Source organism: Bufo gargarizans, chromosome 10 (assembly GCF_014858855.1).
Source record: "Bufo gargarizans isolate SCDJY-AF-19 chromosome 10, ASM1485885v1, whole genome shotgun sequence".
Taxonomy (NCBI): Eukaryota; Metazoa; Chordata; class Amphibia; order Anura; family Bufonidae; genus Bufo; species Bufo gargarizans.
This window is the reverse complement of record NC_058089.1, coordinates 129,130,229-129,153,802: the sequence shown is the minus strand read 5'-3', so window position 1 is coordinate 129,153,802 and position 23,574 is coordinate 129,130,229. Positions and strand designations below refer to the sequence as shown.

Sequence of the window (23,574 nt, the reverse complement as noted above, 5' to 3'; positions counted from 1 at the left end):
GCACTCACTATTCTGCTGGTGCAGTCACTGTGTACATACATTACTTATCCTGTACTGATCCTGAGTTACATCCTGTATTATACTCCAGAGCTGCACTCACTATTCTGCTGGTGCAGTCACTGTGTACATACATTACTTATCCTGTACTGATCCTGAGTTACATCCTGTATTATACTCCAGAGCTGCACTCACTATTCTGCTGGTGCAGTCACTGTGTACATACATTACTTATCCTGTACTGATCCTGAGTTACATCCTGTATTATACTCCAGAGCTGCACTCACTATTCTGCTGGTGCAGTCACTGTGTACATACATTACTTATCCTGTACTGATCCTGAGTTACATCCTGTATTATACTCCAGAGCTGCACTCACTATTCTGCTGGTGCAGTCACTGTGTACATACATTACTTATCCTGTACTGATCCTGAGTTACATCCTGTATTATACTCCAGAGCTGCACTCACTATTCTGCTGGTGCAGTCACTGTGTACATACATTACTTATCCTGTACTGATCCTGAGTTACATCCTGTATTATACTCCAGAGCTGCACTCACTATTCTGCTGGTGCAGTCACTGTGTACATACATTACTTATCCTGTACTGATCCTGAGTTACATCCTGTATTATACTCCAGAGCTGCACTCACTATTCTGCTGGTGCAGTCACTGTGTACATACATTACTTATCCTGTACTGATCCTGAGTTACATCCTGTATTATACTCCAGAGCTGCACTCACTATTCTGCTGGTGCAGTCACTGTGTACATACATTACTTATCCTGTACTGATCCTGAGTTACATCCTGTATTATACTCCAGAGCTGCACTCACTATTCTGCTGGTGCAGTCACTGTGTACATACATTATCCTGTACTGATCCTGAGTTACATCCTGTATTATACTCCAGAGCTGCACTCACTATTCTGCTGGTGCAGTCACTGTGTACATACATTACTTATCCTGTACTGATCCTGAGTTACATCCTGTATTATACTCCAGAGCTGCACTCACTATTCTGCTGGTGCAGTCACTGTGTACATACATTACTTATCCTGTACTGATCCTGAGTTACATCCTGTATTATACTCCAGAGCTGCACTCACTATTCTGCTGGTGCAGTCACTGTGTACATACATTACTTATCCTGTACTGATCCTGAGTTACATCCTGTATTATACTCCAGAGCTGCACTCACTATTCTGCTGGTGCAGTCACTGTGTACATACATTACTTATCCTGTACTGATCCTGAGTTACATCCTGTATTATACTCCAGAGCTGCACTCACTATTCTGCTGGTGCAGTCACTGTGTACATACATTACTTATCCTGTACTGATCCTGAGTTACATCCTGTATTATACTCCAGAGCTGCACTCACTATTCTGCTGGTGCAGTCACTGTGTACATACATTACTTATCCTGTACTGATCCTGAGTTACATCCTGTATTATACTCCAGAGCTGCACTCACTATTCTGCTGGTGCAGTCACTGTGTACATACATTACTTATCCTGTACTGATCCTGAGTTACATCCTGTATTATACTCCAGAGCTGCACTCACTATTCTGCTGGTGCAGTCACTGTGTACATACATTACTTATCCTGTACTGATCCTGAGTTACATCCTGTATTATACTCCAGAGCTGCACTCACTATTCTGCTGGTGCAGTCACTGTGTACATACATTACTTATCCTGTACTGATCCTGAGTTACATCCTGTATTATACTCCAGAGCTGCACTCACTATTCTGCTGGTGCAGTCACTGTGTACATACATTACTTATCCTGTACTGATCCTGAGTTACATCCTGTATTATACTCCAGAGCTGCACTCACTATTCTGCTGGTGCAGTCACTGTGTACATACATTACTTATCCTGTACTGATCCTGAGTTACATCCTGTATTATACTCCAGAGCTGCACTCACTATTCTGCTGGTGCAGTCACTGTGTACATACATTACTTATCCTGTACTGATCCTGAGTTACATCCTGTATTATACTCCAGAGCTGCACTCACTATTCTGCTGGTGCAGTCACTGTGTACATACATTACTTATCCTGTACTGATCCTGAGTTACATCCTGTATTATACTCCAGAGCTGCACTCACTATTCTGCTGGTGCAGTCACTGTGTACATACATTACTTATCCTGTACTGATCCTGAGTTACATCCTGTATTATACTCCAGAGCTGCACTCACTATTCTGCTGGTGCAGTCACTGTGTACATACATTACTTATCCTGTACTGATCCTGAGTTACATCCTGTATTATACTCCAGAGCTGCACTCACTATTCTGCTGGTGCAGTCACTGTGTACATACATTACTTATCCTGTACTGATCCTGAGTTACATCCTGTATTATACTCCAGAGCTGCACTCACTATTCTGCTGGTGCAGTCACTGTGTACATACATTACTTATCCTGTACTGATCCTGAGTTACATCCTGTATTATACTCCAGAGCTGCACTCACTATTCTGCTGGTGCAGTCACTGTGTACATACATTACTTATCCTGTACTGATCCTGAGTTACATCCTGTATTATACTCCAGAGCTGCACTCACTATTCTGCTGGTGCAGTCACTGTGTACATACATTACTTATCCTGTACTGATCCTGAGTTACATCCTGTATTATACTCCAGAGCTGCACTCACTATTCTGCTGGTGCAGTCACTGTGTACATACATTACTTATCCTGTACTGATCCTGAGTTACATCCTGTATTATACTCCAGAGCTGCACTCACTATTCTGCTGGTGCAGTCACTGTGTACATACATTACTTATCCTGTACTGATCCTGAGTTACATCCTGTATTATACTCCAGAGCTGCACTCACTATTCTGCTGGTGCAGTCACTGTGTACATACATTACTTATCCTGTACTGATCCTGAGTTACATCCTGTATTATACTCCAGAGCTGCACTCACTATTCTGCTGGTGCAGTCACTGTGTACATACATTACTTATCCTGTACTGATCCTGAGTTACATCCTGTATTATACTCCAGAGCTGCACTCACTATTCTGCTGGTGCAGTCACTGTGTACATACATTACTTATCCTGTACTGATCCTGAGTTACATCCTGTATTATACTCCAGAGCTGCACTCACTATTCTGCTGGTGCAGTCACTGTGTACATACATTACTTATCCTGTACTGATCCTGAGTTACATCCTGTATTATACTCCAGAGCTGCACTCACTATTCTGCTGGTGCAGTCACTGTGTACATACATTACTTATCCTGTACTGATCCTGAGTTACATCCTGTATTATACTCCAGAGCTGCACTCACTATTCTGCTGGTGCAGTCACTGTGTACATACATTACTTATCCTGTACTGATCCTGAGTTACATCCTGTATTATACTCCAGAGCTGCACTCACTATTCTGCTGGTGCAGTCACTGTGTACATACATTACTTATCCTGTACTGATCCTGAGTTACATCCTGTATTATACTCCAGAGCTGCACTCACTATTCTGCTGGTGCAGTCACTGTGTACATACATTACTTATCCTGTACTGATCCTGAGTTACATCCTGTATTATACTCCAGAGCTGCACTCACTATTCTGCTGGTGCAGTCACTGTGTACATACATTACTTATCCTGTACTGATCCTGAGTTACATCCTGTATTATACTCCAGAGCTGCACTCACTATTCTGCTGGTGCAGTCACTGTGTACATACATTACTTATCCTGTACTGATCCTGAGTTACATCCTGTATTATACTCCAGAGCTGCACTCACTATTCTGCTGGTGCAGTCACTGTGTACATACATTACTTATCCTGTACTGATCCTGAGTTACATCCTGTATTATACTCCAGAGCTGCACTCACTATTCTGCTGGTGCAGTCACTGTGTACATACATTACTTATCCTGTACTGATCCTGAGTTACATCCTGTATTATACTCCAGAGCTGCACTCACTATTCTGCTGGTGCAGTCACTGTGTACATACATTACTTATCCTGTACTGATCCTGAGTTACATCCTGTATTATACTCCAGAGCTGCACTCACTATTCTGCTGGTGCAGTCACTGTGTACATACATTACTTATCCTGTACTGATCCTGAGTTACATCCTGTATTATACTCCAGAGCTGCACTCACTATTCTGCTGGTGCAGTCACTGTGTACATACATTACTTATCCTGTACTGATCCTGAGTTACATCCTGTATTATACTCCAGAGCTGCACTCACTATTCTGCTGGTGCAGTCACTGTGTACATACATTACTTATCCTGTACTGATCCTGAGTTACATCCTGTATTATACTCCAGAGCTGCACTCACTATTCTGCTGGTGCAGTCACTGTGTACATACATTACTTATCCTGTACTGATCCTGAGTTACATCCTGTATTATACTCCAGAGCTGCACTCACTATTCTGCTGGTGCAGTCACTGTGTACATACATTACTTATCCTGTACTGATCCTGAGTTACATCCTGTATTATACTCCAGAGCTGCACTCACTATTCTGCTGGTGCAGTCACTGTGTACATACATTACTTATCCTGTACTGATCCTGAGTTACATCCTGTATTATACTCCAGAGCTGCACTCACTATTCTGCTGGTGCAGTCACTGTGTACATACATTACTTATCCTGTACTGATCCTGAGTTACATCCTGTATTATACTCCAGAGCTGCACTCACTATTCTGCTGGTGCAGTCACTGTGTACATACATTACTTATCCTGTACTGATCCTGAGTTACATCCTGTATTATACTCCAGAGCTGCACTCACTATTCTGCTGGTGCAGTCACTGTGTACATACATTACTTATCCTGTACTGATCCTGAGTTACATCCTGTATTATACTCCAGAGCTGCACTCACTATTCTGCTGGTGCAGTCACTGTGTACATACATTACTTATCCTGTACTGATCCTGAGTTATGTCCTGTATTATACTCCAGAGCTGCACTCACTATTCTGCTGGTGGAGTCACTGTGTACATACATTACTTATCCTGTACTGATCCGGAGTTACATTCTGTATTATACTCCAGAGCTGCACTCACTATTCTGCTGGTGCAGTCACTGTGCACATACATTACTTATCCTGTACTGATCCTGAGTTACATCCTGTATTATACTCCAGAGCTGCACTCGCTATTCTGCTGGTGCAGTCACTGTGTACATACATTACTGATCCTCAGTTACCTCCTGTATTATACTCCAGAGCTGCACTCACTATTCTGCTGGTGCAGTCACTGTGTACATACATTACTTATCCTGTACTGATCCTGAGTTACATCCTGTATTATACTCCAGAGCTGCACTCACTATTCTGCTGGTGCAGTCACTGTGTACATACATTACTTATCCTGTACTGATCCTCGAGTTACATCCCTGTATTATACTCCAGAGCTGCACTCACTATTCTGCTGGTGCAGTCACTGTGTACATACATTACTTATCCTGTACTGATCCTGAGTTACATCCTGTATTATACTCCAGAGCTGCACTCACTATTCTGCTGGTGCAGTCACTGTGTACATACATTACTTATCCTGTACTGATCCTGAGTTACATCCTGTATTATACTCCAGAGCTGCACTCACTATTCTGCTAGTGCAGTCACTGTGTACATACATGACTTATCCTGTACTGATCCTGAGTTACATCCTGTATTATACTCCAGAGCTGCACTCGCTATTCTGCTGGTGCAGTCACTGTGTACATACATTACTGATCCTCAGTTACCTCCTGTATTATACTCCAGAGCTGCACTCACTATTCTGCTGGTGCAGTCACTGTGTACATACATTACTTATCCTGTACTGATCCTGAGTTACATCCTGTATTATACTCCAGAGCTGCACTCACTATTCTGCTAGTGTAGTCACTGTGCACATACATTACTTATCCTGTACTGATCCTGAGTTACATCCTGTATTATACTCCAGAGCTGCACTCACTATTCTGCTGGTGCAGTCACTGTGTACATACATTACTTATCCTGTACTGATCCTGAGTTACATCCTGTATTATACTCCAGAGCTGCACTCACTATTCTGCTGGTGCAGTCACTGTGCACATACATTACTTATCCTGTACTGATCCTGAGTTACATCCTGTATTATACTCCAGAGCTGCACTCGCTATTCTGCTGGTGCAGTCACTGTGTACATACATTACTGATCCTCAGTTACCTCCTGTATTATACTCCAGAGCTGCACTCACTATTCTGCTGGTGCAGTCACTGTGTACATACATTACTTATCCTGTACTGATCCTCAGTTACACCCTGTATTATACTCCAGAGCTGCACTCACTATTCTGCTGGTGCAGTCACTGTGCACATACATTACTTATCCTGTACTGATCCTGAGTTACATCCTGTATTATACTCCAGAGCTGCACTCGCTATTCTGCTGGTGCAGTCACTGTGTACATACATTACTTATCCTGTACTGATCCTGAGTTACATCCTGTATTATACTCCAGAGCTGCACTCACTATTCTGCTAGGTGCAGTCACTGTGTACATACATTACTTATCCTGTACTGATCCTGAGTTACATCCTGTATTATACTCCAGAGCTGCACTCGCTATTCTGCTGGTGCAGTCACTGTGTACATACATTACTGATCCTCAGTTACCTCCTGTATTATACTCCAGAGCTGCACTCACTATTCTGCTGGTGCAGTCACTGTGTACATACATTACTTATCCTGTACTGATCCTGAGTTACATCCTGTATTATACTCCAGAGCTGCACTCACTATTCTGCTGGTGCAGTCACTGTGCACATACATTACTTATCCTGTACTGATCCTGAGTTACATCCTGTATTATACTCCAGAGCTGCACTCACTATTCTGCTGGTGCAGTCACTGTGTACATACATTACTTATCCTGTACTGATCCTGAGTTACATCCTGTATTATACTCCAGAGCTGCACTCACTATTCTGCTGGTGCAGTCACTGTGTACATACATTACTTATCCTGTACTGATCCTGAGTTACATCCTGTATTATACTCCAGAGCTGCACTCACTATTCTGCTGGTGCAGTCACTGTGTACATACATTACTTATCCTGTACTGATCCTGAGTTACATCCTGTATTATACTCCAGAGCTGCACTCACTATTCTGCTGGTGCAGTCACTGTGTACATACATTACTTATCCTGTACTGATCCTGAGTTACATCCTGTATTATACTCCAGAGCTGCACTCACTATTCTGCTGGTGCAGTCACTGTGTACATACATTACTTATCCTGTACTGATCCTGAGTTACATCCTGTATTATACTCCAGAGCTGCACTCACTATTCTGCTGGTGCAGTCACTGTGTACATACATTACTTATCCTGTACTGATCCTGAGTTACATCCTGTATTATACTCCAGAGCTGCACTCACTATTCTGCTGGTGCAGTCACTGTGTACATACATTACTTATCCTGTACTGATCCTGAGTTACATCCTGTATTATACTCCAGAGCTGCACTCACTATTCTGCTGGTGCAGTCACTGTGTACATACATTACTTATCCTGTACTGATCCTGAGTTACATCCTGTATTATACTCCAGAGCTGCACTCACTATTCTGCTGGTGCAGTCACTGTGTACATACATTACTTATCCTGTACTGATCCTGAGTTACATCCTGTATTATACTCCAGAGCTGCACTCACTATTCTGCTGGTGCAGTCACTGTGTACATACATTACTTATCCTGTACTGATCCTGAGTTACATCCTGTATTATACTCCAGAGCTGCACTCACTATTCTGCTGGTGCAGTCACTGTGTACATACATTACTTATCCTGTACTGATCCTGAGTTACATCCTGTATTATACTCCAGAGCTGCACTCACTATTCTGCTGGTGCAGTCACTGTGTACATACATTACTTATCCTGTACTGATCCTGAGTTACATCCTGTATTATACTCCAGAGCTGCACTCACTATTCTGCTGGTGCAGTCACTGTGTACATACATTACTTATCCTGTACTGATCCTGAGTTACATCCTGTATTATACTCCAGAGCTGCACTCACTATTCTGCTGGTGCAGTCACTGTGTACATACATTACTTATCCTGTACTGATCCTGAGTTACATCCTGTATTATACTCCAGAGCTGCACTCACTATTCTGCTGGTGCAGTCACTGTGTACATACATTACTTATCCTGTACTGATCCTGAGTTACATCCTGTATTATACTCCAGAGCTGCACTCACTATTCTGCTGGTGCAGTCACTGTGTACATACATTACTTATCCTGTACTGATCCTGAGTTACATCCTGTATTATACTCCAGAGCTGCACTCACTATTCTGCTGGTGCAGTCACTGTGTACATACATTACTTATCCTGTACTGATCCTGAGTTACATCCTGTATTATACTCCAGAGCTGCACTCACTATTCTGCTGGTGCAGTCACTGTGTACATACATTACTTATCCTGTACTGATCCTGAGTTACATCCTGTATTATACTCCAGAGCTGCACTCACTATTCTGCTGGTGCAGTCACTGTGTACATACATTACTTATCCTGTACTGATCCTGAGTTACATCCTGTATTATACTCCAGAGCTGCACTCACTATTCTGCTGGTGCAGTCACTGTGTACATACATTACTTATCCTGTACTGATCCTGAGTTACATCCTGTATTATACTCCAGAGCTGCACTCACTATTCTGCTGGTGCAGTCACTGTGTACATACATTACTTATCCTGTACTGATCCTGAGTTACATCCTGTATTATACTCCAGAGCTGCACTCACTATTCTGCTGGTGCAGTCACTGTGTACATACATTACTTATCCTGTACTGATCCTGAGTTACATCCTGTATTATACTCCAGAGCTGCACTCACTATTCTGCTGGTGCAGTCACTGTGTACATACATTACTTATCCTGTACTGATCCTGAGTTACATCCTGTATTATACTCCAGAGCTGCACTCACTATTCTGCTGGTGCAGTCACTGTGTACATACATTACTTATCCTGTACTGATCCTGAGTTACATCCTGTATTATACTCCAGAGCTGCACTCACTATTCTGCTGGTGCAGTCACTGTGTACATACATTACTTATCCTGTACTGATCCTGAGTTACATCCTGTATTATACTCCAGAGCTGCACTCACTATTCTGCTGGTGCAGTCACTGTGTACATACATTACTTATCCTGTACTGATCCTGAGTTACATCCTGTATTATACTCCAGAGCTGCACTCACTATTCTGCTGGTGCAGTCACTGTGTACATACATTACTTATCCTGTACTGATCCTGAGTTACATCCTGTATTATACTCCAGAGCTGCACTCACTATTCTGCTGGTGCAGTCACTGTGTACATACATTACTTATCCTGTACTGATCCTGAGTTACATCCTGTATTATACTCCAGAGCTGCACTCACTATTCTGCTGGTGCAGTCACTGTGTACATACATTACTTATCCTGTACTGATCCTGAGTTACATCCTGTATTATACTCCAGAGCTGCACTCACTATTCTGCTGGTGCAGTCACTGTGTACATACATTACTTATCCTGTACTGATCCTGAGTTACATCCTGTATTATACTCCAGAGCTGCACTCACTATTCTGCTGGTGCAGTCACTGTGTACATACATTACTTATCCTGTACTGATCCTGAGTTACATCCTGTATTATACTCCAGAGCTGCACTCACTATTCTGCTGGTGCAGTCACTGTGTACATACATTACTTATCCTGTACTGATCCTGAGTTACATCCTGTATTATACTCCAGAGCTGCACTCACTATTCTGCTGGTGCAGTCACTGTGTACATACATTACTTATCCTGTACTGATCCTGAGTTACATCCTGTATTATACTCCAGAGCTGCACTCACTATTCTGCTGGTGCAGTCACTGTGTACATACATTACTTATCCTGTACTGATCCTGAGTTACATCCTGTATTATACTCCAGAGCTGCACTCACTATTCTGCTGGTGCAGTCACTGTGCACATACATTACTTATCCTGTACTGATCCTGAGTTACATCCTGTATTATACTCCAGAGCTGCACTCACTATTCTGCTGGTGCAGTCACTGTGTACATACATTACTGATCCTCAGTTACCTCCTGTATTATACTCCAGAGCTGCACTCACTATTCTGCTGGTGCAGTCACTGTGTACATACATTACTTATCCTGTACTGATCCTGAGTTACATCCTGTATTATACTCCAGAGCTGCACTCACTATTCTGCTGGTGCAGTCACTGTGTACATACATTACTTATCCTGTACTGATCCTGAGTTACATCCTGTATTATACTCCAGAGCTGCACTCACTATTCTGCTGGTGCAGTCACTGTGGACATACATTACTTATCCTGTACTGATCCTGAGTTACATCCTGTATTATACTCCAGAGCTGCACTCACTATTCTGCTGGTGCAGTCACTGTGTACATACATTACTTATCCTGTACTGATCCTGAGTTAATGTCCTGTATTATACTCCAGAGCTGCACTCACTATTCTGCTGGTGGAGTCACTGTGTACATACATTACTTATCCTGTACTGATCCTGAGTTACATTCTGTATTATACTCCAGAGCTGCACTCACTATTCTGCTGGTGCAGTCACTGTGCACATACATTACTTATCCTGTACTGATCCTGAGTTACATCCTGTATTATACTCCAGAGCTGCACTCACTATTCTGCTGGTGCAGTCACTGTGTACATACATCTACTGATCCTCGAGTTACCTCCTGTATTATACTCCAGAGCTGCACTCACTATTCTGCTGGTGCAGTCACTGTGTACATACATTACTTATCCTGTACTGATCCTGAGTTACATCCTGTATTATACTCCAGAGCTGCACTCACTATTCTGCTGGTGCAGTCACTGTGTACATACATTACTTATCCTGTACTGATCCTCAGTTACATCCCTGTATTATACTCCAGAGCTGCACTCACTATTCTGCTGGTGCAGTCACTGTGTACATACATTACTTATCCTGTACTGATCCTGAGTTACATCCTGTATTATACTCCAGAGCTGCACTCGCTATTCTGCTGGTGCAGTCACTGTGTACATACATTACTTATCCTGTACTGATCCTGAGTTACATCCTGTATTATACTCCAGAGCTGCACTCACTATTCTGCTGGTGCAGTCACTGTGTACATACATTACTTATCCTGTACTGATCCTGAGTTACATCCTGTATTATACTGCCAGAGCTGCACTCACTATTCTGCTGGTGCAGTCACTGTGTACATACATTACTTATCCTGTACTGATCCTGAGTTACATCCTGTATTATACTCCAGAGCTGCACTCACTATTCTGCTGGTGCAGTCACTGTGTACATACATTACTTATCCTGTACTGATCCTGAGTTACATCCTGTATTATACTCCAGAGCTGCACTCACTATTCTGCTGGTGCAGTCACTGTGTACATACATCACTTATCCTGTACTGATCCTGAGTTACATCCTGTATTATACTCCAGAGCTGCACTCACTATTCTGCTGGTGGAGTCACTGTGTACATACATTACTTATCCTGTACTGATCCTGAGTTATATTCTGTATTATACTCCAGAGCTGCACTCACTATTCTGCTGGTGGAGTCACTGTGCACCTCCACCAGAAATATCTCTGGAATCCGCTCCTTTCTCACTATGAAAACAACAAAAACCCGAGAACCTCTCACTCCCGGCTCCAAGACTTCTCCTGAACTGCACCAGTTCCCTAGAATGTCCTACCCTAAGATTAAATCTCGATATACAGTCAGGTCCATATATATTTGGACAGAGATGACGTTTCCCTAATCTCTGTTCTGTCACCACAATGGATTCTGATGAGGTTGAAGTTCAGACTTTAATTCCGTCGGTTGAATAAAATGATTGCATAAAAATGTGAGGAACCAAAGTGTGTTTTAAACTCAATCCCTTTATTTCAGGGGCTCAAAAGTAATTGGACAAATTAAATAATTGTAAATAAAATGATCATTTCTAATACTTGGTTGTAACCCTTTGTTGGCAGTGACTGCCTGAAGTCCTGACCTCATGGACATCACCGGACGCTGTTTCCTCCTCTTTAATGCTCGGACTTTCAGTTGCTCGTTGTTTGTGGCCTTTCTGTCTGAAGTTTAGTCTGTGACCAGTGAATCGCTCTATTGGGTTCAGACCCGGTGACTCGGCCGCTGTAGAATATTCCACTTCTTTGCTGTAATAAACTCCTGGGTCGCTTTGGCTTTATGTTTCGGGTCGTTGTCCATAAGTATTATGAAACGCCGACCAATCAGAGCGCACAGTCTGTCTCTGAAAACCCCAGAATTCATCCGGCTGCTTCTGTCCTGTGTCCCATCATCAATAAACACGAGGGCCCCGGGGCCACTGGCAGCAATCCACGCCCAAGCATCGCCCTGCCTCCGCCGTGTTCTACAGACGATGTGGTATTATTCTGCCATCATCCACCGCTGGTGTCTTCCGTGGGCGTCCAGGTCTTTTGCATTGTTGAGGTCACCAGCGCTTTCTTTCTTTCTCAGGATGAACCAAACTGTAGATTTTACCGCTCCTGATAGCGCAGCAATTTCTCGGATGGGTTTTCTGTTTTTGCAGATGAAGGGTGGCTTGTTTCACCTGCACGGAACTAACTCCAGGCCTTTTATGTGCTTAATTGAGAATGAAATAATGAAGGAACTGCCCACAGCTGCCCAGGAAACAGCCTGAGAGTCAATTGTCCAATTACTTTCGGAGCCTTTAAAAACAGGGTGCCCCATGTAAAGGAGTCGAAACTCCTAAACCCTTCATCTAATTTGAATGTGGTTGCCCTCAAATGAAAGCTAAAAGTCTGGACTTTATGTCCATTATATAAATATAACTTCAATATGTTTTAGTAAACAGGTAATGAAAAGAAAATTTGTGTCAGTGTCCGAATACATATGGACCTAACTGTACACGGTTTTGGGCGCTCCCTAAAAACACACCTTTTTAGGTTGGCCTATCACATCCCCTGATATAACCCCTCTCCATATAGAGCACATTTATCATCATTCTTCTGAAGCTGACCAATCATCACACACCTCTACCACACCCCGTGCACTCAGAGGCACTACAGGTACCAGCTGGTGACGGCTCAGGCATCTTTATATCTAATCCTCTATTGTGTTAGGATGTCCGGACATTGTACAAAACAAGCACTTATTATCTTCTGTGCCACCCCATCTTCTCATAGATTGTAAGCTCTTGTGTCTCCTCCATCTCCTCACAGATTGTAAGCTCTTGTGTCTCCTCCATCTCCTCATAGATTGTAAGCTCTTGTGTCTCCTCATCTCCTCATAGATTGTAAGCTCTTGTGTCTCCTCCATCTCCTCATAGATTGTAAGCTCTTGTGTCTCCTCCATCTCCTCATAGATTGTAAGCTCTTGTGTCTCCTCCATCTCCTCATAGATTGTAAGCTCTTGTGTCTCCTCCATCTCCTCATAGATTGTAAACTCTTGTGTCTCCTCCATCTTCTAATAGATTGTAAGCTCTTGTGTCTCCTCCATCTCCTTATAGATTGTAAGCTCTTGTGTCTCCTCCATCTCCTCATAGATTGTAAGCTCTTGTGTTTCCTCCATCTCCTCATAGATTGTAAGCTCTTGTGTCTCCTCCATCTCCTCATAGATTGTAAGCTCTTGTGTCTCCTCCATCTCCTTATAGATTGTAAGCTCTTGTGTCTCCTCCATCTCCTTATAGATTGTAAGCTCTTGTGTCTCCTCCATCTCCTCATAGATTGTAAGCTCTTGTGTCACCTCCATCTCCTCATAGATTGTAAGCTCTTGTGTCTCCCCCATCTCCTCATAGATTGTAAGCTCTTGTGTCTCCTCCATCTTCTCATAGATTGTAAGCTCTTGTGTCTCCTCCATCTCCTCATAGATTGTAAGCTCTTGTGTCTCCTCCATCTCCTCATAGATTGTAAGCTCTTGTGTCTCCTCCATCTCCTCATAGATTGTAAGCTCTTGTGTCTCCTCCATCTCCTCATAGATTGTAAGCTCTTGTGTCTCCTCCATCTCCTCATAGATTGTAAACTCTTGTGTCTCCTCCATCTTCTAATAGATTGTAAGCTCTTGTGTCTCCTCCATCTCCTTATAGATTGTAAGCTCTTGTGTCTCCTCCATCTCCTCATAGATTGTAAGCTCTTGTGTTTCCTCCATCTCCTCATAGATTGTAAGCTCTTGTGTCTCCTCCATCTCCTCATAGATTGTAAGCTCTTGTGTCTCCTCCATCTCCTTATAGATTGTAAGCTCTTGTGTCTCCTCCATCTCCTTATAGATTGTAAGCTCTTGTGTCTCCTCCATCTCCTCATAGATTGTAAGCTCTTGTGTCACCTCCATCTCCTCATAGATTGTAAGCTCTTGTGTCTCCCCTATCTCCTCATAGATTGTAAGCTCTTGTGTCTCCTCCATCTTCTCATAGATTGTAAGCTCTTGTGTCTCCTCCATCTCCTCATAGATTGTAAGCTCTTGTGTCTCCTCCATCTCCTCATAGATTGTAAGCTCTTGTGTCTCCTCCATCTTCTCATAGATCGTAAGCTCTTGTGTCTCCTCCATCTTCTCATAGATTGTAAGCTCTTGTGTCTCCTCCATCTTCTCATAGATTGTAACCTCTTGTGTCTCCTCCATCTTCTAATAGATTGTAAGCTCTTGTGTCACCCCCGGCTCCTCATAGACTGTAAGCTCTTGTGTCTCCTCCATCTTCTCATAGATTGTAAGCTCTTGTGTCTCCTCCATCTTCTAATAGATTGTAAGCTCTTGTGTCTCCTCCATCTCCTCACAGATTGTAAGCTCTTGTGTCTCCTCCATCTCCTCATAGATTGTAAGCTCTTGTGTCTCCTCCATCTCCTCACAGATTGTAAGCTCTTGTGTCTCCTCCATCTCCTCATAGATTGTAAGCTCTTGTGTCTCCTCCATCTCCTCATAGATTGTAAGCTCTTGTGTCTCCTCTATCTTCTCATAGATTGTAAGCTCTTGTGTCTCCTCCGGCTCCTCATAGATTGTAAGCTCTTGTGTCTCCCCTATCTCCTCATAGATTGTAAGCTCTTGTGTCTCCTCCATCTCCTCATAGACTGTAAGCTCTTGTGTCTCCTCCATCTCCTCATAGATTGTAAGCTCTTGTGTCTCCTCCATCTCCTCATAGATTGTAAGCTCTTGTGTCTCCTCCACTCCTCATAGATTGTAAGCTCTTGTGTCTCCTCCATCTCCTCATAGATTGTAAGCTCTTGTGTCACCCCTATCTCCTCATAGATTGTAAGCTCTTGTGTCTCCCCCATCTCCTCATAGATTGTAAGCTCTTGTGTCACCCCTATCTCCTCATAGATTGTAAGCTCTTGTGTCTCCTCCGGCTCCTCATAGATTGTAAGCTCTTGTGTCTCCTCCGGCTCCTCATAGATTGTAAGCTCTTGTGTCTCCTCCGGCTCCTCATAGATTGTAAGCTCTTGTGTCTCCTCCATCTCCTCATAGATTGTAAGCTCTTGTGTCTCCTCCATCTCCTCATAGATTGTAAGCTCTTGTGTCTCCTCCGGCTCCTCATAGATTGTAAGCTCTTGTGTCTCCTCCGGCTCCTCATAGATTGTAAGCTCTTGTGTCTCCTCCATCTCCTCATAGATTGTAAGCTCTTGTGTCACCCCTATCTCCTCATAGATTGTAAGCTCTTGTGTCTCCTCCATCTCCTCATAGATTGTAAGCTCTTGTGTCACCCCTATCTCCTCATAGATTGTAAGCTCTTGTGCCTCCTCCATCTTGTCTGTTGCTCTGTTATTTATGACTGTTGTACATGAACCCCTGAACTGTACATCGCTGCGGAATATGTTGGCGCTATAGAAATAAAGATTATTATCATTATTATTAAAGGTCCGGACACGGCGGAGGAGAAGACTTTGAGTAAAGCAGTCATGAACTACTGGGCCAACTTTGCACGGAATGGGTAATGTGTCGTCCCTGGTGGGGTCACCTTCTACGTGAGATGTTCCTGTGGCGGGTGATGTGTCCCGGGTGGTTGATGCGGGGCTGTAGTTCAGGTTACAGGCAGGTGTCGTCCAGCAAATGTCCGTCTGTCCCGGAGTACGGGTAAAGTGGGGACTGTGAAGCCTGGACAGAGGTCACAGCCCAATGCAGCAGCATCAATGTACGGACTTCCTTAGGGTCGTGTCTCGTGCCAAGATCAGTGTCAATTCCCAAAAAGTCACCAAAACTGATGAAAAATTCCTACCCCCCTGTTTCAGGTCCTCACCATTTTCAAGATCTTAGCTTGCTTTATTTGAATAAGGATATTCTTTTTTTTTTTATTTAGAGCAGGCATCTCAACCTGCGGCCCTCCATCTGTTGTTAAACTACAACTCCCACAATGCCCTGCTGTAGGCTGATACCTGTAGGCTGTCCGGGCATGCTGGGAGTTGTAGTTTTGCAACAGCTGGAGGGCCCAGTTTGAGATGCCTGATTTAGAGCCTGACCATGTCCTGCTCACACAGCTGTGGGATTGCTACAGTGTATCTGTGCCAGCAAAATGTGGTCCCATGCTGCTGGACAGTCAGATTAGGTTCACATTCTGTGCCCACATGAAGATACAGCGAGGAACAGAAATATTTGAACACCCTGCGATTTTGCAAGTTCTCCCACTTAGAAATCATGGAGGGTCTGACATTCACATTGCAGGTGCATTACCTCTCTGAGAGACAGAATAAAAAATCAGGAAATCACATTGTAGGATTTGTATAGAATGTCTTTGTGTTGCTGCTGAACAGAAGTATCTGAACACCTGAGAAACAGCAAGAATTCTGTCTCTCAAAGACCTGTTACTGCGCCTTTATAAAGCCCACCTCTACTCCACCTGTCTGAGCTCTTTAAAGACCCCTGTCCACCCCACAGTCAGTCAGATGCCAACTACTACCATGGGCAAGACCAAAGAGCTGTCAAAAGACACCAGAGACAGAATTGTGGACCTCCACAAGGCTGGAAAGGGCTACGGGCAATTGCCGAGCATCTTGGTGAAAATAGGTCAACTGTTGAAGCAATTGTTAGAAAATGGAAGAGGCTGAAGGCGACTGTCAAGATCTCCATGCAAGATCTCACCTCGTGGGGTATCACCGATGATAAGAAAGGTGAGGAATCATCTCAGAACTACAAGGGAGGAGCTGGTCAATGACATGAGGAGAGCTGGGACCACAGCTTTAGAGGTCACTGTCGGTGGATCACTAGGCCGTCATGGTTTCAGATCATGCATTGCACGGAAGGTTCCCCTGCTCAAGTCATCACATGTCCAGGCCCGTCTTATGTTTGCCAATGACCATCTGGATGATCCAGGGGAGGCCGGGGAGAAAGTCATGTGGTCAGAGGAGACCAAAGTAGAACTTTTTGGTCTAAACTTCACTCGTCGTGTTTGGAGGAAAAAGAAGGATGAGTTGCATCCCAAGAACACCATCCCTACTGTGAAGTATGGGGGGGGGGGGGTAACATCATGCTTTGGGGGGCTTTTCTGCGAACGGGACAGGACGACTGCGCTGTATTAAGGAGAGGGTGAATGGGGCCATTTATTGTCAGATTTTGAGCAACAACTTCCTTCCCTCAGTCAGAGCATTGAAGATGGGTCGTGGCCAGGTCTGCCAACATGACAACGACGCACACAGCCAGGATAACCAAGGAGCGGCTCCGTAAGAAGCAGATCAAGGTTCTGGAGCGGCCTAACCAGTCTCCAGACCTAAATCCAATAGAACATCTTTGGAGGGAGCTGAAACTCTGTGTTGCTCAGCGACAGCCCCGAAACCTGACAGATCTAGAGGAGATCTGCGTGGAGGAGTCGGCCAAAATCCCTGCTGCCGTGTGTGCAAACCTGGTCAAGAACTGCAGGAGACGTCTGACCTCTGGAACTGCAAACAAAGGCGTCTGGACCAAATATTAACACTGATTTTATCAGGTGTTCAAATACTTCTACACTTTTTATATTCTGTGATTTATGAACTATGTGTGACTGTATGTAATTCATTTATTGGACATAGTAGGTCCTATTACACTAATAATAAATATATTCCTTATATTCTATGGTCCAAGTGTTGGGAGTGCTCACGCCTCTTTTTTAACTATTACAATATTTATCTTGGGGTCGGGCACCCAATTCGTGAGTTAGTAGCACCCGTCATAGCCACTAGGTGAGAGCCAACCACCTATTTATCTAATTCAAATACTTCTGTTCAGCCGTGCAAGACTAAGACATTCTTCAAAAATCCTACAATGTGATTTCCAGATTTTATTTTATTCTATCTCAGATGGGAATGCACCTACAATGTGAATTTCTGACCCCTCCATGATTTCTAAGTGGGAGAACTTGCAAAATAGCAGGGGGTTCAAATACTTCTGTTCCTCACTGTGAAATCAAGGATTTGAGCAGCTCTCACCTGCCAAGGATTCCACTGTTATAGCACGGAACAACTCCTTCACCAGGAGCAATGACGGAAATATGGAAAAAGAGGTTTTGTCCAGCTTGTAGTTGTGGTAATCCAAAAAGACTTTATTCGATATATAATATAAAATCCAGGTACAAAAATGCAGAGTCTACATGTTTCGGGCGCAATTCAATCTCAGCCCTTACTCATGACTGTTTCAGTAACACTGTTGAGTTTACCTTTATAGAGAGGAGGGGGCTCCTCACCTGAGGCAATCAGGCTGACGATCAACCACTCCGCTCCACAGAGGTGTACATAGATAAAAACATACCAAAAGAATAGTCCATATAGAAAACAAATTGAAGAAATAGGAAAAAGAGATAAATTGACAATTAATATTGCAGGATTAAATCCAGTTTTTTGTTTAGGCCTTGTGGTTGGCGACTTTCTAAACAGAAAATCCAATATGATTCTCTGTTTAAGAGTTTCTGGATTACCACAACTACAAGCGGGACAAAACCTCTTTTTCCATATTTTCTGTTCCTCACTGTATATGTAAAAAGTATGTGGAGCAGAGAGTGGGCAGAGCGGAGCAGAGAGTGGGCAGAGCGGAGCAGAGAGTGGGCAGAGCGGAGCAGAGAGTGGGCAGAGCGGAGCAGAGAGTGGGCCGAGCGGAGCAGAGAGTGGGCCGAGCGGAGCAGAGAGTGGGCCGAGCGGAGCAGAGAGTGGGCCGAGCAGAGAGTGGGCAGAGCGGAGCAGAGAGTGGGCCGAGCGGAGCAGAGAGTGGGCAGAGCGGAGCAGAGAGTGGGCCGAGCAGAGAGTGGGCAGAGCGGAGCAGAGAGTGGGCCGAGCGGAGCAGAGAGTGGGCCGAGCGGAGCAGAGAGTGGGCCGAGCGGAGCAGAGAGTGGGCCGAGCGGAGCAGAGAGTGGGCAGCTGTAGCACATTTATTATAATCTGGTGCAGACCAGCGGGGGATACATGTACAGACCCGGTGCTATAATAAGGCAGACCAAGCGGCCGCCTTAGGGCGCGGAGAAGGGGGGGCGGAAAAATGAAACTTTTTCTTTTTTTTCATGTAGCCAAAATGTAGCTTCGCTTGTGTGTGCAAAAATCCTTGCACCGGCCCTGTACATGTAATATGCCTGACACCAGCGGGGGATACATGTTATACACCTGACACCAGCAGGGGATACATGTTATACGCCTGACATCAGTGGGGGGATACATGTTATACGCCTGACATCAGTGGGGGGATACATGTTATAAGCCTGACACCAGCAGGGGATACATGTTATACGCCTGACATCAGTGGGGGGATACATGTAATATGCCTGACACCAGCAGGGGATATATGTTATACGCCTGACATCAGTGGGGGGATACATGTTATAAGCCTGACACCAGCAGGGGATACATGTTATACGCCTGACATCAGTGGGGGGGATACATGTAATATGCCTGACACCAGCAGGGGATACATGTTATACGCCTGACATCAGTGGGGGGGATACATGTAATACACCAGTCACAAGGGCTTATTTTTTGGGACAAGTTGTATTTTTTAATGGCATCAATAGCTTGTATTGAAATTAAAATAAGAAATTCAGCCAAGGCAATTTAGATTTTGTGTTTATGGCATCAACTGGTAAAAATGGCATGCGGGCCCTTATTGTGCGGGTCGGTGTGATTAAAACGATAAATACCTGTAAAATGTATTTTTTTATTGTATCTCCATATTCTGACAATATAACATTACTAAAAAACAGCAAATCAGCTATTTTACATTTTTTCTGTTACGCCGCAGTTGAAAAGTACAGACGTGGACAAAATTGTTGGTACCCTTTGGTCAATGAAAGAAAAAGTCACAATGGTCACAGAAATAACTTTAATCTGACAAAAGTAATAATAAATTAAAATTCTATAAATGTTAACCAATGAAAGTCAGACATTGTTTTTCAACCATGCTTCAACAGAATTATGTAAAAAAATAAACTCATGAAACAGGCATGGACAAAAATGATGGTACCCCTAGAAAACACAGAACATAATGTGACCAAAGGGACATGTTAATTCAAGGTGTGTCCACTAATTAGCATCACAGGTGTCTACAACCTTGTAATCAGCCATTGGGCCTATATATATGGCTCCAGGTAATCACTGTGTTGTTTGGTGATATGGTGTGTACCACACTCGACATGGACCAGAGGAAGCAAAGGAAAGAGCTGTCTCAAGAGATCAGAAAGAAAATTATAGACAAGCATGTTAAAGGTAAAGGCTATAAGACCATCTCCAAGCAACTAGATGTTCCTGTGAGTACAGTTGCACATATTATTCATAAGTTTAAGATCCATGGGACTGTAGCCAACCTCCCTGGACGTGGCCGCAGGAGGAAAATTGATGACAAATCTAAGAGACGGATAATCCGAATGGTAACAAAAGAGCCTAGAAAGACTTCTAAAGAGATTCAAGGTGAACTTCATGCTCAAGGAACATCAGTGTCAGATCGCACCATCCGTCGTTGTTTGAGCCAAAGTGGACTACATGGGAGACGACCAAGGAGGACACCATTGTTGAAAACGAATCATAAAAAAGCAAGACTGGAATATGCCAAACTACATGTTGACAAGCCACAAAGCTTCTGGGAGAATGTCCTGTGGACAGATGAGACAAAAATCGAAGTTTTTGCCAAGGCACATCAGCTGTATGTTCACAGACGAAAAAATGAAGCATATCAAGAAAAGAACACTGTCCCTACTGTGAAACATGGAGGAGGCTCTGTTATGTTCTGGGGCTGCTTTGCTGCGTCTGGCACAGGGTGTCTTGAATCTGTGCAGGGTACAATGAAATCTCAAGACTATCAAGGAATTCTAGAGAGAAATGTACTAGCCAGTGTCAGAAAGCTTGGTCTCAGTCGCAGGTCATGGGTCTTGCAACAGGACAATGACCCAAAACACACCGCTAAAAACACCCAAGAATGGCTAAGAGGAAAAAATTGGACTATTCTAAAGTGGCCTTCTATGAGCCCTGACCTCAATCCTATTGAGCATCTTTGGAAGGAGCTGAAACATGCAGTCTGGAAAAGGCACCCTTCAAACCGGACACAACTGGAGCAGTTTGCTCATGAGGAGTGGGCCAAAATACCTGCTGAGAGGTGCAGATGTCTCATTGACAGTTACAGGAAGCGTTTGATTGCAGTGATTGCCTCAAAAGGTTGCGCAACAAAATATTAAGTTAGGGGTACCATCATTTTTGTCCATGCCTGTTTCATGAGTTTATTTTTTTACATAATTCTGTTGAAGCATGGTTGAAAAACAATGTCTGACTTTCATTGGTTAACATTTATAGAATTTTAATTTATTATTACTTTTGTCAGATTAAAGTTATTTCTGTGACCATTGTGACTTTTTCTTTCATTGACCAAAGGGTACCAACAATTTTGTCCACGTCTGTATTGTTATATGTTAATAGTTTGAACATGTTAAATGTTTTTGTGCTTTATTTTTATTATTCAGAAACTTTTTTTTACTTTTGTTTGTTACAGTATTTTTCGTTCCCCTTCTTGTCCATGTGATCCTCTGATCGCTTGTTCCATAGACGGTAATGGAATAGTATTGGGCACAGCTTGTCAGGCCTGGGAGTCATGGCAGCCGATCGGAGCCCCCACAGAGGGACGCCCCCTATCTCTGTCTCACCTCACAGATGCCACGTTTGCTATTGATGGTGGGACCAGAGGGGTTAAATGACTGACACTGGTGTCATCTTCATACATGGTGGGTGCCTGCTATATTATACAGCTGACACCCGCCATGTATATAGCGAGCTCAGCACCTGGGCCCGCACAGCGCCTTAACCCTCATGGCATATGGGTACATCAGGGGTTAATAAATGCCAGCTATAGACTTTCCACTCACTTTTTGTTCGTTTTTTTTTGGGGGAGGCCACATAAACAGCGGTTCTGGAGATTTTCATGCCGTTCACTGCGCAGGATATATGATGTATTCGTTTTACGGACCGCCTCGTCACGGTTGTGGTTTACCTACATAACTTACAATGAAGTCACCATTTTTCCTGCAGTGAATTTTATTTTGTGGCCCCGTGAAGTTGAATCAATATGACAATGTGGCCCCTCAGACCGAAAAGGGTTGTTGTGCACCCCTGGTCTAAACTGACCTATTGTAACAAACCCTCAGCTGTATTAGGTCAGAAGAGGTGTAAATCAGAAAGCTACCAGTCACTGACATGAAGCAAAGATCTTGAAATGATTAATTAACTCTGAACTGGCCAATTTCTTTTTCAGAGATCCCAACGGGCCGGGTCTGGTTCAGTGGCCGCAATACGACCAGAATGAAGGCTTTCTTCAGATTAATATAAGTCTGAGCGCAGCCCGAAAACTGAAAGCAAAGAAGTATGAATTCTGGACTAAGACCCTTCGTCAGAAAATCCTGGCGGTGTCCCGGGACAGCTGAGAGCGGACGGGGGGCGAGAGGCGGCAGACAGACACGGTGGAGCGCTGCTGCAGTCCACAGGGGTACAGGTGTCTTGTGGACTGCAGCCGTCCCTCCGGGCAGAGTTACCTCTCCTAATCTGCAAGGTGGCATAATGTGAACAGGACCATGGACGCTACTCGTGCGTCGTGGTCATCCGCTTTACCGTCCGGTGTGTCTCTCCACGCTCAGCCGGTCGTCTAGACGGGCAAGGTGCAGCTCTACAAGCTTCTCTGCTCTCATGAAATACTGTCAATAAAGTTTTTTTGAGAAAATTCTCCCCTACTCCTTTCATTAATGAATTTAACCCTATCCACGGGGAGCTCCCCCGATCCTGTTCTGATGCTGCTCGGGTCCCCGCTCGCCTCCACTTCCTGCTCCAGGAAATGGCTGTGAATGTCGCACAGCCGATCAATGGGTGGGACGGGTCATCTGTGCACACCGCGATCGGCTGAGCGATGACCCGGGCGCGTGCACAAGGCGGAGATCCAAGGCCGACCCTGAGAGTTCTGCTGAGGATTTGCAGTTTTCCGTGTGCGGATTCAGGGTGACTCCGTGTGTGCCCGCCCTAGGACTCACATGTCATTTCTCTCGTGGATTCCCAATGAAACCACTGAGACATGTAAAACACGTGGATTTCGGAATCTGTGTGAA

At 44.0% G+C, this 23,574-nt stretch overlaps 1 protein-coding gene across 1 annotated transcript in view; it reads left to right on the top strand.

The window, feature by feature from the left end:
• LOC122920546 (carboxylesterase 5A-like) overlaps nt 1–23,198 on the top strand; it is a 59,041-nt gene extending 35,843 nt beyond the window's left edge. Inside the window, exons 12-13 of the mRNA XM_044270131.1 lie at nt 15,912–15,984; nt 22,734–23,198. Of these exons, the coding sequence (XP_044126066.1) occupies nt 15,912–15,984; nt 22,734–22,902 (242 nt within the window). The 3' untranslated portion in view covers nt 22,903–23,198. The remainder of the gene's footprint in view (nt 1–15,911; nt 15,985–22,733) is intronic.
• Nucleotides 23,199–23,574: the final 376 nt, after the last annotated feature.